General features: G+C 42.4%; 1 protein-coding gene across 49 annotated transcripts in view; it reads left to right on the top strand.

Moving 5' to 3' along the window:
- Positions 1–1,006: 1,006 nt before the first annotated feature.
- BBX (BBX high mobility group box domain containing) overlaps positions 1,007–19,014 on the top strand; it is a 164,152-nt gene continuing 146,144 nt past the window's right edge. For 4 of the 49 annotated variants that reach the window (XM_078389907.1, XM_078389896.1, XM_072993918.2 and 1 more), the window contains exons 1-2: positions 1,434–1,551; positions 5,001–5,077. In XM_078389907.1, coding sequence (XP_078246033.1) covers positions 5,012–5,077 — 66 coding nt within the window. In that variant the 5' untranslated portion in view covers positions 1,434–1,551; positions 5,001–5,011. The other 45 variants (XM_078389892.1, XM_078389891.1, XM_072993916.2 and 42 more) reach the window with 35 other exon arrangements.

The raw sequence follows: 19,014 nt of genomic DNA, 5'->3' as shown, positions 1-19,014 counted from the left end.
CCAACTGTGCACAGTAAGGGTTACTCTCCAGTAAGTTTATTCAGGATTGGACACTTAGTCTTTCAAGGTGCCACAACTCTTTTTGTTGTTTTATTACAGCCGTCCGCTCTGGCAATATAGTATTTGAAAGGAGAATCTCATGGATGTTTTTTGTATTTCAGATCCGTGTCGTGAATCTGCAGCCGCCCCAAGGAATCATATTGCTCTGTTGCTGTTGTCTGGTCCAGCTTTTGACAGTAAGAAATATTTTAGCAGCCTTGCCTCTCCGCTGGGCTAGAGTGCCTGGACCGACTTTTCTGTAGCTTAAGTATTTATACCTCAGTGAGGTAAAGGGGGTCCCGGAAGGCATTTGGGGGGGGGCGTCGTGAACTTCTCTGCGCGACATTCTTGGCCTCTCCGTGGGATCAGTCCGGCCAACAACAGCTCCTGAAATCCTGTCCCGTGGCAATTGTTTACCAGCTCCTCTTGGCAAATCGTCACACAAAGCCCTATTTTTCTGCCGGGCACGACACACCGGTAGTCAAACACCCCAGTTCTACGCTCACCGGAGTTGAGTTTATGGCCCACCAAAACCCTCTCCTGCTGGTTCATGGACACCGTCGGTTGGGAGCAATTTATTATTATTATCATCGTGACCAGCAAGGCGGCGGATCTGCTTTCCTCGTTTCCAACCTGACTTTGCTTTCCCCCCCCTTCTTCTACCTGCCTTCCTCACATGCCCAACCGGACCCACCAAAGAGCTACCTATAGCCTTTTTCAAGCAGCGACTGAAAGATACGTGATGATATTTGCGTGTATGTGCTTATGCACGCGCAGCTGTATGTGTGCGCCTCGGCGACACAAGAGAGCGAGCCAGAGAGAGAGAGAGAGAGAGAGAGAGCGGGGTGGTGGTAGCGTGTGCGCCTCTTTGGGTGTAACAGGCAAGCTGTATGGCTGGCCAACCTGTCCCTCAGACCGTGAGCCAATGGCAGGCTGCCTTATATAAAAATGAATGTTTTCAGTCTCTCTCTCTCTCTCCCTCCCCTCTCCCCGGCTTGCATGTACTGTATGTGGAACAGTGTCTACCGTGGGCTCTGCTGAGGGGCTTCTCTCTTCACTTTCACATAAAAGAAACACTGACTGGCCACTGGCTGCCAACACACACACACACACACACACACACACGCATACACACACACAGGCACAGTCGGAGGTAAGTGCACCACTCGCCCTGAGCAACCTTCCCCCTCTTTTTTTCCCCCCGAGGCCAGGCTGAAGAAACAAGAGCTCCTCTTCCCAACACTTCCTTTTCTATTATTACTCACTTAAGAGCACTAGGGCAGCCCCCGAAGAGACCTCGGGCAGTAGCTCGGCCGCCGCCGCCACTTAACCGGCGGCAGCCGCGCCGCCCCTCAGCCGGCAGGGCTGGACTCTTTTTATGAGCAAAAAGCGCCAGAGCTTCCGACGTCCCCTGCCGCCGCCGCCGCCTCTTGCCACAAGCCCCGTTCACTTTTCCTGCCTCCGCGTTCGCCTGAAACTTTGGATGGGGGGAGGGAGAAAGACCGAGAGAAGGTCAGTGGGCTTCAGACTTCGTTAGGGGTGGTGGTGGTGGTGGAGGGAGAGTGGACGTGGGTGCCTGTGGGGCGCGGGGGGGGGAGAGAGAGAGAGAGAAAGGCGGAGGAAAGAGGTGAGTTGCAATGCAATGCATGGGGGGCGGGGGGAGGAGAGAAACAGTACCAACCCAAGGCTAGGCCAGCCAGTGCCAGGCTGCGTTGAAACCAGCACCTCTCTCTCTCTCTTCTCTCTCTCTTCTCTCTCTCACCCACCAACACAAGAGGCAAGAGCCGCCGCCGCCGCCACCGGGAAGGAGCGGGGTGAGGGCTGGCTGGCTGGCTTGGCGTTTGAAGGGGGCAAAAGAGGCGCGGGAGAGAGAGAGAGCAAATGAAAGCCCAACAGGGAGCCCAACAGGAGGAATGAGAAACCTCGCCGCCTCCCGTGAGTGTGAGTGTGTGTGTGTTGGGGTCTTGACAAGAGGCAGCGAGAAACGAAACTTCATTGTAAGGGGCGAGGGGGTTGGTGCGTTGATTTATATTTGCGTTGCGTGGCTCGGGGGTTTTGTGCGTGTGTGTGTGTGTGTGTCACGCCGGTGGACGAGGGAAGACGGCGGGTGCGGGCGCGGGGTGGTGCCGGATGGGAGAAGAGGAGGAAAAAAAAAACCCTCCAGCAAGGCTCCGTGGGTCGGTGAGAGAAAGAGAGAGAGAGAGAGTTGGGAATCGGCATTTTTTCCGGTGGAGGAATCCTGTCTTGCAAAGCACTTTCCCCCTCGTTCTGGCCACACTCGCAACCCCCGACAACAACAAACTGTGCAATTTATTCGGGAGAGTTTAGGGGAGAGGGGGCAAAGCCCGGAGGAAGAGAGAATAAAAGAGATGTGGGGGGGGGAGAGAGGAGGGGAGGGACGGAGGAGGAGAGGCTGTGTCAGGATTTTGCATGAATGTGGGATTATGTTGTGTCAATAAGTTTAAGGTGGAGAGCGAGCGAGCGAGGCTGGTGGAAGGGGGGGGGAAGAGAGAGGAAGGCCTTGGCAGTTTAAAGTCCTATTTCTGAAGGTAAGTTGTGACATTGGCTTGTCGCGATGACAGAAAACTTGCCGATTATTTCTCCAGGAAGGAGGGGGTTTGCCTCGTTGGGGGATTGGCGGAGTCCCCTAGCCAGCAGATGGATGTTAAAACTGTTGTTTTCTGCTGCGAGATCGGGTCGCTGGTAAATTACAGAAATCAGTCTCTCCTCCTGCGCTCCTCTTCCTCCTCCCCGAGTCTCTCCGCCTCTACCTCCCCCCCCCCCGGCACCCGCCGCTCTCTCTTCTTCCTCTCTGGTGTTTTATTTGCAAATGTATGAAACTTACATGGCTGGATCCAGCATCGGGGGCTTGCTTTCAGCAGCAGCAGTAGCAGCAACAACAACAACAACCTACAATTTTGCCAGGGAGGGGGGGGAGGGGGGCAGCAGCAGCAGAGAAACGTCTCATTAATCTTGCGCTCTGGAAAACGCTAGGTTTGTGTTAGGAATCTCTGTAACAATCCGCTGCCGCTGAATGAGGAAGGTAAAATGAAACGATGCAAAAAGAAGCTGAGACAACATGTACGACAGAGGGAGCGGAGGGGGGGTGGCGAGAGAGAGAGGCATAGACAAGCTATTTTCCCCTTTTTTCTGTCGGGGGTGGAAAAAAAAGAGGATGGCGTGGTGGTGGAGATAACCAAATGCCCGGGTTGAGGCCACTCTTGTTGCGATTTGCACTGGGTTTCTTGATTCTCCTCCTCTGGTTGTTTGGTTGGTTTGTTTTTTTTGTTAATTCTCCCCCCCCCCCCGAAAAGTGTGAGGGGCAAATTAGCGACTTCTTCCCGGTGGATCTTGTTGAAAAGTTTGTCCGAAAGAGAGAGAGAGAGAGTGAAAACGGCGAGTGTGGAAGAGACGAGCGTGGGTGGGGAGGGGAGCCGGGCTGCCGAGGATGGTCACTTGGCCTGGGGCTTTGAAACCATTGCCTGTCCTGCTTATGACACGTTCAGATTCCCAGCTTCGTGCACCCAGGAGGTGACGGGGACAGTTGGCCAGACACCCACTCTTCTGGTACGGTGGGCGATGATGATGATGATGGTTTCTCTTCACCTCCCCCTTCCCCCCCCCGCACCAGCGCCACACTGTAGTTGAAAGATGGAGCAGCCACAAGCCTTCTAGGCTTCCATGTGGCTCCGACAGCGGCACCTCCTCCCCGGTGGCAGCAGCCACGGGATCATCGCCCGGCCTCGGGGGTGGAGAAGAGGAGGAGGGGGGGAGAGAGTAGCGGAGACGGTGGCGATATAGGGAGGTGTTTGCTGCCGGTCTATTTCACTCAATCTCGCCGGGGAGGCAAAGGGTGTGGAGGAGGGGGAGGGGGCAGATCCGGCATCTCTGCCCTCCCCCGCTCTTGTGCGCCCTCCATATCTGCCTGCCCTCTTTTGCTCCCGGCTCTCTTACAAGGTGTTGTGCAGACTTTTCCCGTGGGGAGGTCGTGATTTGTATATTACATATTGTTCCTCTCCTCCCACTAACCTTCCCTTCCCCCCCCCCCGCGCAAGATGGACTCTGTCTCTCCCTGTGTCTTGTCAGCCTTTAAGATCGACAAGATGCAAACTTGATGATGACCAGAAGGGGAAAAAAGAGGGGGCAAAGAAGCTCCGGGCTTATCTTCTTTAGCTGTACTCCATGTTTAATAACCTTCGCTTTCACCCCCACTCCCCAGTGGCCTTGCCTACACTTTGCATCGTGGGGTAGGTGGCTGGCCGAGTGGGGGTGGCTTGCAAGCGAGTGTTCTCTTCCTGAATCCCCGGGTACTGGAGGGAAGCAGGCAGGCAGGCAGGTCTGCTTAATATTTTTGTCTCTGGATTGCGATGGCGAGAAGCGAGGGGGAGGGAAGAAATCTTAGGAAGGATCGACCGGTGGGGATTACCTGAAACTATGCTACAAGGTTTCAGGGTCTCGCGTGGACCTCTTACATTCAGCCTGGATCTCGGATTTTATTTGAAGGATGTTAGTGATGTTGGTTAAATTTATCCACGCAACTGATTGCCTGATTACATGTGCACACTGGAGGGCTTCCTGTTTTGATTCCCGTTCCTTATTGGAGTTCAACTTCTCTCAGCATTTGCCATCTTGGCTGTATTATACATGAAGAAAAGAGGAAAAGAACAATCCACCTTGCTGAGGCACTACAGTATAAGATTTCTCCCACTTGACGAGTCCCCAGTGCCCTCCATAAACATGATGTTTGTTTAATTTTACTGCTTCTGTTTGCCCCTTTTTGTTTTCAAGAGTTAAGGTCTGACTTGGGTTTAAATAAGAACTTTGTTGTTGTATGGCTTGCAGTGGTAGGGAAAATTTAGTAGAAGGTTTGGGATTTCTCTAGCCTCACTGCATTGTAGGCCAGTTACAGTACCATAAAATCATGATGTCCTGATGATATGCCTTTATTTGATACTTTGTAGGTCACTATCACATGACAAAGGCTTGGAGACAGCTTCATTTTCCTCTGACTGCTTGTAATTTCCATTTGGCTTCCTGGGTAAGTATGTAAACTGTACACACACAGGAAAAGAGTATCATTGTTATTAATCAGATACAGGCTGTCTTGCTCTTCCATTTGAAATGGAAGATACTTCTTCAGCTCTCAGTCCTCCCAGATAACATGTCTCCTAATGCTTTCAGAAGATGTGGCAGTGTGCAGTCTCTCTTTTTATTTGTTTGTGCTGTATAGTGTATCTATTTTAATAAGGAAATTAGCTGGTTAAAAATGGCAGAGCTTGTTATTAATATTTGTTTCAGAAAAAAATCATTTAAAGCCCCCTCTCACAGAAGTAACTATAATCCACGTTTTATAAAATGAATTGTAGCTTAAGGAAAAGTTCAAATCTACAAAATATATGGAACCGTCAAATTTTGCCTAGATGGAAGCAGTCAGAATAATTTCAGGGTTATGTATTTTAAAAGGTAGTAGAGGCATCTTTCAGAAAGTGGGAACAAAGTACTTTTAACTTTAACACAGAAGACATTCATTAGTGTATCCATTTTCTTTGAAAATCTCTCTTACATTTATTTTTCTGTCAATAGTAAATATAGGTCAATTTGATAGCGATTAATTTGACAGTATTCTCAATAATGTTAATACTGTAAATGTTACTGGTAAAATTTTGAACTATGCAAAAATAAATTACAGCTTGTGAAATTCAACTTCCAAATTATTGAGTGATAGTCTCAAGGCAATTCTGTTTGAATATAATGATTATGCTGGCATGGGTAGTGCAAAACATACAGATCTATCCAATTATTTAAGACAATAAATGTATATGTATGGGGTATTGTGTTTTTAAGTTTTATAAACAAACAGTTCTTCAACACTTAGTGATTATTTATAATCCTCTAAGAGTGGTTTAGGAATAGAATCACAGGGATACTTTAAAACTTTATCTAGTGGCATGAGAGTTATTCCAGATAATAACTGTGATAGTTAAGGATCCCTTACATGAGGATTTGGAAAGGATGACAGAACAGGCTCTCACTGCATCCCCTTCTTATGCCTGTCTGAGAAGTTATGAGAAAGGAAAGGTGATCATCAGCTCTTACTCTGGGGTCTATAGATCATGCTTGATATCTCAGTTGCTAAGACACAGAATTCACAGGAACAGTCTTGGACTTTGAAATGCTCACTTCTAGAAAAACATTCTTCATATAGTAGAACAACATCCATTGGTATACAGTTTTATTAGATGTATTGGTCTCAAACAGTAAGTGAAATTTATAGCTGTTAATCTGGGTTAGAAATGTGTTCCCCTCCAGAAAATGATAGCATTTCCCATGATCCCTCACCATTAGCTGTTACAGCTAGGGTTAATGGAAGTTATAATCAAACAACATTTGGAGGGCTACACATTCCTCACCCCCTTTTAAATGACATACACAGTATTTGTTGCAAAAGGTTGTGATGAGAATGTGTGGGGCACTGTATATTGTAGATAAAACCTAAATCTGACACATGTTTTCCAATATTTATACTAGGCAAGATGGTGGAATGTATTGTATAAGAAAATGAGTTAACCATCAGTAATCTCATGTGACCTCATAAACTGACTTTCCCAAATCTTTTCTTTGCATGAGGGGAAAATAACACAGCCCTACTGTACAAGGCTGTCGTGAGGATAAGATAATATATGTGAATCTTTTAGTAAGATAATATGAAGCACTTTTTAATAATAATGTAACATTAGGTGATTTGCAGAGAAAGGCGAAACTAAATTTATTAGCTGCTCTTGAATAATTGGAACACTATTATTCTAAATGTATGTTTATGTGATCCTCCAGTTTACATCTTAATTTTAATTCTGTGCTTGAGGTTTTGTACAGTTGTATAGTGGGGGAAGTTTTCTCTCCATATGTAGCATTTTCCTTTTTGTTGCGTTGACACAGAGTTTTCAGAGAGTGCTGAGCACTGAAAACCGTATCATAATAAAATAGGGTGTACTGGCCAAACCCAGATTGCTATGCTGAATAGATACATTACTTCCCCATTATTATGTGTCAAAAATGGTATGTGATTGCCACAGCACCTTAGAAGGATTGATTCAGAATTTTTCTGTTTTATTGTCAGAGAGTCTAGGATCAACATGGCTCTTAGCATTGTTGTACTGCCACTCTGCAGAGGAAATTAATCATGGGACCTTTAAAAGAAAGCACTGGAGTAATTTGTTTTGGAACTGCAAATCTTAACAGTTAAAATTTCAGAAATTGAGTTCTCGTAACTTGGTGTCTGATCATATGAGTGTTGTACATATTTACTTGTATTTATAATTGCTTATACAGTACAGGTATTTTGTGTTTCTTGGAGGGAGGCATGGTATGATTTTTCTGTAGATGTGTTTGTCCAATAAGTTTGGTGTTAAGTAGACTTTAATAGCAAAACATTCGGGCATATCCAATCTGGCTCTAGTTTGACAACTTCTGCATTCTGCTCTTGTCATAATGTATATAAACTTGTGTGGGCCAAAATCCACTAGGTTCAGTCTGGGGAGGGGTAAGCATGCTTAAGGGCCTTTGAATTCAGGTCAGGCATATGAGGGATTGCTTCTCGGTATGTTCATTTGGCTTAGTGCACCAGATGAGTATAGGTAGACAACAGCCTATAAACTTTTATTAAGATAAGTGTTTCTAATCTTGTGCTTATAGGACAACTATACTGTCCAGATGCATTGGGCCATACCATATACAATGTGCTTATTAGCTGGAGGTGATGTGATATGCAACCCAGCCTAACTAGAGGTCACTACACAGGCCCTCGTTCAGGCCAGAATCTGTTATATATTTTATGGCTATTAAAATCCATTCATTTTATCCAAGTGAAAGGTCTGTCAAATATAAGAACATAAGAAGAGCCCTGCTTGATCAGTCCCAGGGCCCATCTAGTCCAGCTCCCTGAATCTCACAGTGGCCGCACAAGATGCCTCTGGTACACAAGACAACTAGATACCTGTCTCCTGATACTACTCCCCTACAGCTGGCATTTGGAGGTACCTTCCTTTTAAGATTATACATCCCCATCATGGCTTGTAACCTGTGATTGGCTTTTCCTCCTGGAATCTGTCCAGTTCCCTTTTAAAGGCATCTAGGCCAGATGCCATCACCATTTCCTGTAGCAAGGAGTTCCACAGACGAACAACATGCTGGGTAAAAAAATATTTTCTTTTGTCTGTTCTCATTCTCCCAGTACTCCATTAGAGTGGATGTCCTCTGGTTATACTATTGCATGAGAGGGAAAAGAGCTTCCCTCTATCCACTTTATCCATCCCCTGCATAATTTTATACGCCTCAATGACGTCCCCCCCTCAGGCGCCTTTTCTCAAGACTAAAGAGCCCAAAATGCTGTAGCCTTTCCTCATAAGGGAGAGGGCCCCAACCCAGTCGTCATTTGAGTTGCCCTCTTGTGCACCTTTTCCAGTTCCACTATGTCTTTTTTGAGGTGCGGCAACCAGAACTGTACGCAGTACTCCAGGTGTGGCCTTAATGTGTATTATAGATGGGCAATATCTGCTAGAATTTTTCTGCCCTTCAGTAATGAATTCCTTTAGCGGTTCTTCCGCTGTTATTTCACAACATTTTGATTCTAACCAACAGTTAAGTTAATTTTAGCAGAGTTTTAACATAAATCAGGAATCATTATAATATAGAAAAAGTAGTGAACATTTGTTTTTCAAAAGGTCAGAAAAACTAGGATTGGAATTATTTTCCTATATTTTGGATTAATTTGGTAGATCTGGGAAACAGGGCTTAAGGGACTTGATGTTTTGTGAGAGTGTGGCAACTTCTTGGAAAAGAAAGCTGTTGGCTTGTGCTTAAGTACCACCAGTGCCGAAGGGAGCACTGTAGTTAGTAGCTCAGTAGCTGTCAATGACACAGAAGGCTAATGGAGTTCCATCTGACTCTAGAACATCTGAGACTGGCCCTGGCCCTCAGTATGAACAACTTGTAGCTTAAGTAAACACCACTGTGCTCCCAGATACTGTCTTTCGGCTTGTTTCTTTGGAAGTCCTCTGCCTGCACAGATCTGGTTTTGCTTGCAACATTCCAACTCTGATGGTAGTCAATGAAATATAATCAATAGAAAATAATTATGAATATTGCTTTACCTGGAATGGAAAGAGAGAGAAGATACTTTCATAGTTTCATTGGATACAGTGGTGCCTCGCTTAACGGGCGCTCTGTTTAGCGATGAAATCGCTTAGCGATGACTTTTTTGGAGCATTTTTGCGCTTCGTTTAGCGATGGTCCCTATGGGCAATTTTCACTTATCAATGGTTGGGACCATGCTTCGCATAGCGATTAAATTTTGGGTCCCTTGTTTCGCTTAACGATGGTTTAAACAGCCTCATGTTTGCTGTTTTTTAAATGTTTTCTGTTATTTATAAAGTTAAAGTTTACTGTTTAAAATGTTTGAAATCATAAAGTGCACTTAATAAACCCTTTGTTAACCAAATTTGACTTTGTTCTGATTCTTTTTTAATTTGTTGTTGTATTTTCCCCCCATTGAGATGCATTGAATAGGTTTCAATGCATTTCAATTGGGGAACCGCGTTTCGCTTAGTGACGTTTTCTATGGCGATTTTCGCTTAAGGACGGCAATTCGTTCCCATTGCAATGGATTATCCGCTTTTCAATGCATTTCAATGGGAAACCGCATTTCGCTTAGCGATGAAATCGCTTAGCAGCAATTTTTTCGGAATGAATTAACATCGCTAAGCGAGGCACCACTGTATTTAAAGATATAACATAAGCAAGAAATAGACAGAGTGATTGTGGGGCATTTGTACCACAGTTGTTACAGTGGTGAAGTGTCAACCATGCATCACACAAATTATACAACTGATTAGCATAATCAAGCATGGGCCCTGGCAATACTGGTATTCCCTGAGCCTTTAATAGGGTACATTGATTGAAACTGCATTCATGTACATTATTTTCTTCAGTTTAGTCTGTATTTGTGATAAAGATTGTCAGGCACTTCAGGAATTGTTTTCACTTCACTGGTATATAAACTCAAATTAGGTGTAATTCTTTAACCAAATGTGAACTACTGCTGATTGTTTTAAAGTGACATGTTATGTTAACGCCTAAGGGATTTTGGCACAATTCCCTGAGGATGAGCATGTTTTACACTCTGGTAAAGCATGGGTTCTTAAACGGTTTCATAGCTTTACTGTTCCACTTCTGTTATTTAGAAGTTTGTGGTTTATATTTTTGCAACTTTTTGAAATGGTTGGTTATGAATTTTTATGTATTGTATAAATAATGATTCCCACTTAATTTAGCAGTTTCCATCTAGGCTTTGTTTTTGAGGGTTTTGCTTACAGGATTTAGCACTTCCACCTGTATGCAATTTTTCAGATTTGTACATTTGTTTAAAAAGCAAGCAGTAGCAGCAACAGCTCCATTGTTGTAGAAGTAGCTTCTCTTATTTTGGCAAAAGTAAGGAAGAGTCTTTGTGGCATCCATATTTGTCATATGTTTTCATGGGCTACAGTCCACTTCCTAGGATGCAAAAGTCCACAAGAGCTTATGCAAAATAAATCTTGTAAGTATTAAAGATGGTGCAAGGCACTGGAATAATTTTTTTACTCCAGTAAACTAACATGGCTACTCACCTGGAAGATATTCCTGTTTCTTTGGTGCACAAATATATATTCAAAATGCACGCTGTTGCTCTAGAGTGCATTGTCATGCAGAGCCTCAGGGGATCTACCATCTTCCACAAACAGGTTGCGTGCTTAAAGTAGTGGATGTTACAGCATTTTCAAAAGGATGAGAATAGTTTCAGAATCATCCTGCTCCCCTTGCTAATGTAGTGATGCCGTTGTTCCTTAGACTCCATTTGACTTTAATTTGTTGTGCCATGACTGCAAAATCCTTTGTATATGTGAATGATAGGGCTATGTGAAAATGAAAGCTATGGCCACTATGGGTACTCATAGTACTACTGCTGTCTCTGTAATTAGTTCATTACCCTAACAACTAACTATTTGTATTGCAGAAGATAGGCCTGCAACAAGTTTTGTGCTAAAGTGAGATAGCTCATGCCGTTTCACTATGTGCAGGGAATGCTTCCGGGCAGTAAGACCTTTGAAAACCTCCTTTTAAAACTCCCTGAAATGATATAAGTGGAAATTAGAGCAAATCCCACGGGAATCATTGGGACACCTGAGTAGGTTTGGAGTCAGAACTCTGTTATATTATTTCCTTGGATTATGACCAGTGTGTATAAAAATAATTACTGTATTTTTTGCACCATAAGACTCACTTTTTTCCCACAAAACAGGGGTGTGGAAAGTCTGTGAGTCTTATGGAGCGAAGAAAACAGATTATATTTTCCTGTTTTCTTCTCCTTAAAAATTGGTGCGTCTTATGGAAAGGTGCGTCTTATGGAGCGAAAAATACGGTAGATATAATTAAACCAATCTCTAATAAGGTATTGATAAGAATGAGTATGTGATGCATATGAATAACTATACTTAACACCATATGTCTTCAATATTTAACTAAGTAAAACTGAGTTCAACTTGAAAAGTGTGGTACAAAGAAGATATTGGGAATGTTTATAGCTTATAAAATGTTTGTGCAAATTCTATGTTGGCAAAGACAAAATCAATGGCCTACCTTTTTGAAAGTTTCAAAAAGGAGGTTTTCTGAAAGCTGAGTTAACTTACCATCGAGTTCTAGACAATCTGTGTTTGATTTACTGTTTGGACCCAATCGTATACGCATATACATCAGTCTGGGTCAAAGCCTCTGACAAACATGCACGTAAGAATATCTAGGATTGCAGTGTGAGCAGGATGGATTTGATTTAAATCAAATTGATTTAAATCATGATTTCAACAAAAAAGAGATTTTTTTATTTACATTTAAAAACATTTAAAAAATTTAAATCATACTTTACACCGTGATTTAAATCTACTTGATTTTTTAAAAAAATAATTTTTATCCACCCTGAGTGTGAGTTAGGTGAGCTTGGTTTTGATTGAAATCAGTGCAATTTAACTTATTTATTTAAAATATTTATACCATGCTTTCATCTGAAAAAAAGCTGGCTGGATAGCTCAGGGTTTTAGGTATCTGGCTGTGGAGCCAGAGGTTGATAGTTCAGTTTCCCACTGTGCCTCCTGTGCGTAGAGCCAGCCTGTGCGGCCATAGGAAAGCTGCACTGTTTCAGGACACACCCAGAAGAAAGGAATGATAAGCCACTTCTGAGTGTTCTCTACTTGGAAAACACTGAAAAGGATCACGATAAGTCAGAATTGGCTTGACAATACATGATTATGAATATTTCACCTGGAAAGAGCCTAAGGCAGCTTACTATATTAAAAAACAAACAGTATTAAGAACTAAACAAAATTAATTATTATAGTATTGAAAAAGAATTAAACAGATATATCATTAAAACTAATAGGTAAAAACAGTTTGAGAAACAGCAAAACCACAGCAAACCCATTTTAAGAACCCCCTCTTAGATAGCCAGCCACTAAGAGAAAGCCTGCTTGAATAAAAGGGTCTTTGTCTCCTTAAAGAAGGATATCAGAAGACCTTCCATGGAAGGAAATTTCATAGTTTGGGAGCAGTGACAGAGCAGGATAGATCATTTTATTTATTTATTTATTTATTTATTTTATATCCCGCCTATCTAGTCATCTAGATCATCTTGTCAAATTGATTTTAATGTGACTTAAGTTCAGAGATAAATCAGTGACATAGCAGTAAAAGTCCCAACAGGGAGAATACCATCTTTTAAAGTAGGTTTGTACTCTCTGAAGCTTCCTCTGGCAGCAGAAACAGTGCTGTAGTGTAGTGGCACATGCAGGTCATGGTGGGCTTAGGGAGAGACAATATAGTCCTCCTACTAGCCCATCTCCTGCCCTGTAGGTTCTGCCATTTGGAATGCAGGTATAGTATATCTGACAGATGGTCATCTGCCTTCTGCTTGGATACGTCTGGTGCCTGTCACCTCCCAAGGCAGTTGGTGATCATGTTAAATGATTTGTAGAGTTAGGAAGTTTGACCTAATATTGTTTTGCATCCTACCTTTTGGAGCAGCAGCGAATAGCTTACTCTGTTTTCCGAATGGCATCCTTTCATATATTGAAGACCCCATTATATCTCCTTTTCATTTTATCTCTAGGCTGAATATACTTGTTCCTCTTAGTACTTATTTTTCAGACCTCTGTTATCCTAGTTGCTCTTCTCTGGACACTCCTAGGCATGTCATTGTCTTTTTTAAAAATGAAGTACCCGGAACTGGACACAGTACTCCAGATGTAGTCTGCTTGACACTATGGTGGTTCAGAGTGTAAGGGAAATAACATGCTTTCCACTGATCTTGCAGATCTTCTGTTGCACCACTATCAGTCAATCGTACAAGCAGTTTGAGACTAGGCACTCAAAGGGGAGTTGGTTAGATCTTGGGGAACACTTATGCAACATGATACTGGCTTACTATTGTGTTAATATAGTGAAAATTGTGTTTGCTTCCTTAGCTGCTTCATTGCAATGTTGAGTCATGTACAGGTTGTTATTCACTAGACCCCTTTTAGTGGGGGAGGCACGTGGATCTATCTGTCAATCCGGGTCTCCGCATTCCATCATTTTATCTCTTAATTTTTGTACCTACATGTAAGACTTCATATTATTCATTCATTCATTCATTCATTCATTCATTCAATTTATATCCCGCCTATCTGGTAACATGACCACTCTAGGCGGCTATTTATCTCTTATCTTGCACCACAGATCCAGCCAGTTTGAACACTTTTAAGTCTTGATACTGTGTTCTGTGGGGTTAGCTGACTTTCCTAGTTGTATTTCACCTGAAAACGAAGTCTACATCCAACTGTCTAGTTACGGTATTTAATACATGTTTTTATTTTTAAGTTGATGTTTTTTGTTTTACGTATTTTTGTGAACCACGCAGAATTAGCATTCACTACTGGGCAGTATATAAATTTAGGAAATACATTTATAATAAGAATAAGAATATGTGCTTCTATACATTATTTTATATTTCATTGATGTCACTGGGATTTCTTAGTAGAAAAGTATAAGATTACACTATGACTTTGGTAGTAGTTCATAAGTATTGGACAGCTGCTTGAGATGTTACACATTGTGTTCTCCTTGGTGTTGGGAAGTAAATGTTGTGTATTGAATTAAAGAACAATCATGGAGACTAAGAGCAAATTTATAATAATTTAGGGTAATTTTGCATATGTTTGAAGACAGCTTTAGAAATTATAGGTGAAGACCAAGGCTTCTCTGTACTATTATGAATAAAATAAAGAAGAGTACTCTTGTACTGATGATGCAGTGGAATACAGGGAAATAGATAAATGTGAATCTTGTTGCCTCTCACATTCTGAAAAACTGAGGGGTGAAACCCCTTTTCTCTGTGTGAGATTCCACCCTCCCAGAAATCTTGTGGGATTTTTCAGATTTTTTTGGTTCTTTTTTTTCCAGGAAGAAACGTAAAACTATGGGAAGTTACTATAATTCCAGTGCATAATGTCATATTCATCTTTGTGGGTTATAAATATGGGTGTTGTGCTGCTACAGAACTACTCTCAGTATTGCACTGAGTATGCATTGAAATGAGGCTTGCCCTCTGTGCGTACCACACACGAGTACCTGGACTCTGTCACTCCTCCTTAGGTATTTCTGCTTAAAACAAGCAGTTAAAGGAACTTTCTCCAACTTAGTATTTTCTACATAGGATTCACCAGAAGGAGCCTTAAGTAGCACAAAATGTGGCAGTTGACAATGCAGAAAACCAAATGATAAACAGGAATCATGAAAGACACATTGATTCTAGTGGGAAATCCGTATGTTGAAACTTAGGAAATCACCAAGAAATGAGCTTTTTTTCTAAGTACTTGTCATATCCCCATTATGAAATTAAAATGAATATTTCTGATACTTGCCATTTGAAGTGTATAAGTGAATACATTGTATACACATTTTACCTGTGCAAACTATATACTAATTCTTGATAATGATTTTTCCGAAGCTACTTGATTGTTCGTAGTCATTGTTCTTATGTACTGTCAGGTTACTTCCAAACTTATTGAGACCTTATGAATGAATAACCTCCCAAATGATCTGCCCTGTTCAGCTCTTACAAACTCAAGGCTGTGGTTTCCTTTAGATAGTAAGCTCATCTTATTGATTGTACATGTGCCACATGTAATTAACTGTGCAGTGTTCTCAATAAATATATGCTATTTAAATGTGCAACTTAGTTCAATTTTAATTTAGATCTTAAATATTTTAATTCAAACTAGGTAGTTTATTTAGCCATTTTGTGCTGGAGAGACTTTCATATCTCATTAATTTTAAAGAATTTTCTTTAAAAGTATGGTAAAGTGTTAACAGGAACAAGCGTAAAGGATACAGTGGTGCCTCGCTTAACGAGCGCACCGTATAACGATGAAATCGCATAGCGATCCGTTTTTTCGGATCGCTAATGTGATCGCTCAACGTTTTTTAAATGGGGAAAAATTCGCTTTGCGAAGACCGGTAAGCGTTTCGCTTACCGATCTTCGCAAAACGAACCCCGACGATCAGCTGTCCGGCAGCCAAAATGGCCGCCGGAAGCCGGGAAATGGCGTAAAATGGCCACGCGCAGCGTTTTCGCGCCCTCGTTAAGCGAGGCGAGGGCACGAAAATGGCTGCCGGCCATCCTGAAGCTTCGCTGAACGGTGAGTATTTGGCCTATTTGGAAATCGCTGCCCCGTTCAGCGATGCTTCAGCATAGCGAAGGTTAATCCGGAACGGATTAACCTCGCTATGCGAGGCACCACTGTATATTTTTCCTTCTTAGAAGAAAACTGTGCAAAATAAGTCACCAGTAGGATGTTACAGAGGGCTCTAAGAGGGTTCCTGTAGTTCATTTGTAGACATTTGCATTAGCAAATAAACTTGCAGAGCTGTTCTACTACTATCATGGCTTCTCTGTTTTATTGGTTTAGTAGGTAAATGCATCTTATGCACTAATTTCCTGGTTGTTATTATGTGCTGCCACAGCATTTCTACCTTGTGGTGACCATATGAATTGGTGGCCTCCAAAAGGTCTTCTTGTCAACAGCATTGCTCAGTTCCTACAAACTCAAGACTGTGATTTCCTTTATTGAATCAATCTATCTGTTACTTGGTCTCCCTCTTCTCTTCTCTTCTTTCCGGGGACTCCTGTCTTCTCATGATGTGTCTGAAATATGATAATCTCAGTTCAGTTATTTTTGTTTCTAGGGAAAATTCAGGCTTGAATTGATATAGAACATGCTTGTTTGTCTTTCTGGTAGTCCATTGTTTCTGTAAAACTTTTCTCCAATACCACATTTCAAACAAAACAGATTTTTTCTTTTGCCACTTTTCGCCACTGTCTAGCTTTCACATCTATACATAGTAATTGCAGATACTATAGTGTAGTGCGTGTTTAGAATGTGCCATTAATTCCCAGAGTGTGAGCTGAAGACACTTGAAGCAGCAGCTTTCCAAAATTCAACTGGTTTTGTATGTGTTTGTTTGTAAAACACCTTCAAAGTAATCACGGAAGCCCTTCATTTGGAATGGGCCATGGTCACCCATTTCAAACAGTAGAGGTTGATATGGCACAATGATCACCTCTCGGTACCAACAACATACCATCGACACAAAGAGCACCATCAGCTCTGAAATCCACTTCTTCAAGGGGGACACCAATCTCAATGTCAAGAACCTCTGCTTTTGAAGAAAATAAAGAAATCTGCTACTTCAGATCCAGCTCCTGTTAAAAAAAAATCAAGGCATAAACACGAAACTAAAATACCTAAAGAACAACCAAAGATTTCAGAATCATCAAAGAAACCCCAAACATCCACCACCACCCTGACACTCCTTGGATAAGGATCAAAATGACTTTGTCTGCCTCTTCTCAAACTTGGAGGAGGAGATGACTCCCCAGAATGGAGCTAGCCTTTCTAATAGTCTCTGCTTTCTCCACTGCAAGAAAGCCCATGGCCAGAACAGCTCCTTGTAGGTTGAGAGCATTCACACAAATCATTACCACAGTCTGTTTCATTGGTACGAGAGAAAAGCCTTTCTCAACAAAAGAGCAGAGGCAGACAAAATCTGTCACCAACAGAAATAGTGTTGGAGTTGAGAGGTCCTCCATCGTTTTACTAGGGTGCAATGTTCCAGTGTTACCAGGCGTCATACCCAGGATCAGAAGTGCATCCCCCCCCATTTTCTGATTTCTTTGAGATGCATACGAAAAAACAACCTGACTCAGGGGCATGCCATGGTACTCTCTTATATCCTGTTGGTGTGGAAGCTTGGTATTGAAATCGCCAGAGTGTAGGCATGGATCCTCCATACTGCAACTGTGAAATGGGAGCACTTGGGACTGAGGCATCTGGTACAAAGCCATAAAGACTCAACTCCTAACGACAGATGGGTTTTGAACATCATTGGAAAAAGGCTATGCCACAGAATTTATATCCACCTCCCACAGGTCCCTTCAGGACTATAGAACCATTTCAAGGACTACAGGAAGAAATTTATACATTCCAGAGAAAAAATGCCATCCATTAAATACGCTCCCCAATACGTTGTACTCCCATTATTTTACTGTCCCAAAGAATAATAGAAGCCGCCTATTTTGGACCTGGGAGATATAAACTCCTATATAGATACAAGAAAGCTCAGATTGTGATTGTAGAAATGTTATTACCACTTTTCAAGGGAGGATACTGTTTCTCTGTAAGAGACCTAAAGGATGTTTATGTCCATATTACTATCCATCCCAGTCACAGCCATTTCCTACGTTTTGCTCTGCGCAGTGATATCAAGGCAGTCCCCTTTGGTCTCTCTGTATCACCAGGGTCTTCACGAATTGTATAGCACCAGTCATTGCTTACCTGAAACTTCATGTATATAAGATGACTGGTTGATTGTAGCCAATTCCAGGGTCTGGGCAGAACAGCTTGCTCTCTTTGCATCTTTTGGTGGATCTCGGTCTGCTAGTGAATCTAGAACAATCAATTTAAAAATCACATGAACACATTTATTATATCAATGTACTTCTGAACTCTATAATTGCAAGGGCTTACTTACCTCAGGACAGGAAACAGAAATGCACATGCAAAGGTAATGGCATGCATGGCCCAGAGGCTACTGAGACTCATGGCATCAACAACTTCTGTCATTCCCCATACAGTGGACCCTTGACTTACAGACGGCTTGACTTACAGACTTTTTGAGTTACAGACTTCTCTGGCCGCAAAATTTAGGTTTGACTTGCAGCCTGAGAATTGACTTACAGACCAGAAAAAAACCAAAATGGAACAAAAACGGCCTGTTACGGGATTAATCGGTTTTCAATGCACTGTAGGTCAATGGAGACTTGACCTACAGACTTTTTGACCTGCAGCCACCGTTCCAATACGGATTAATTCTGTAGGTCAAGGGTCTACTGTATACGGTTGAATATGTGGTCCCTCCAGGCCTGGTATTTGGCCTCCTTTGACATACTGACAGAGAGTTCCTTGGAGTTCTTGACTGTGATTCCTGAGTTAAGACTGCAGCTCCAGTGGTGGGCCATGATCCCCATTTTAAGTATAAAAAGGCAATTCAGGCTTAAGTACAAAATTCAGGTAACAACCAACACAAGCCTAACAGAACAGAAGTCATTTGGAGATTTGGTGTGCATTCTCACTAGTACACTGATGGCACATAGCCTACTTCTCCTTTGCTTCACTTCTAGGTGATGCTGTACAGGTATCTGAGCACTGTCTAATGTCAATAATGGACTAGATCAAGGACCAATAAACTGAAAATGAATCCAGATGAGATTGAGATCCTACTGTTAAGAGGACTGTCAGACTGGTTAAAGGGAAGCTTAACTAGCCTTGATAGGGTTACACCCCACCCCCCTGAAGA

Source organism: Pogona vitticeps, chromosome 3, assembly GCF_051106095.1.
Source record: "Pogona vitticeps strain Pit_001003342236 chromosome 3, PviZW2.1, whole genome shotgun sequence".
Lineage (NCBI taxonomy): Eukaryota > Metazoa > Chordata > Lepidosauria > Squamata > Agamidae > Pogona > Pogona vitticeps.
Note: the sequence above shows the minus strand (reverse complement) of the source record. Positions and strands in the feature narration are given on the sequence as shown.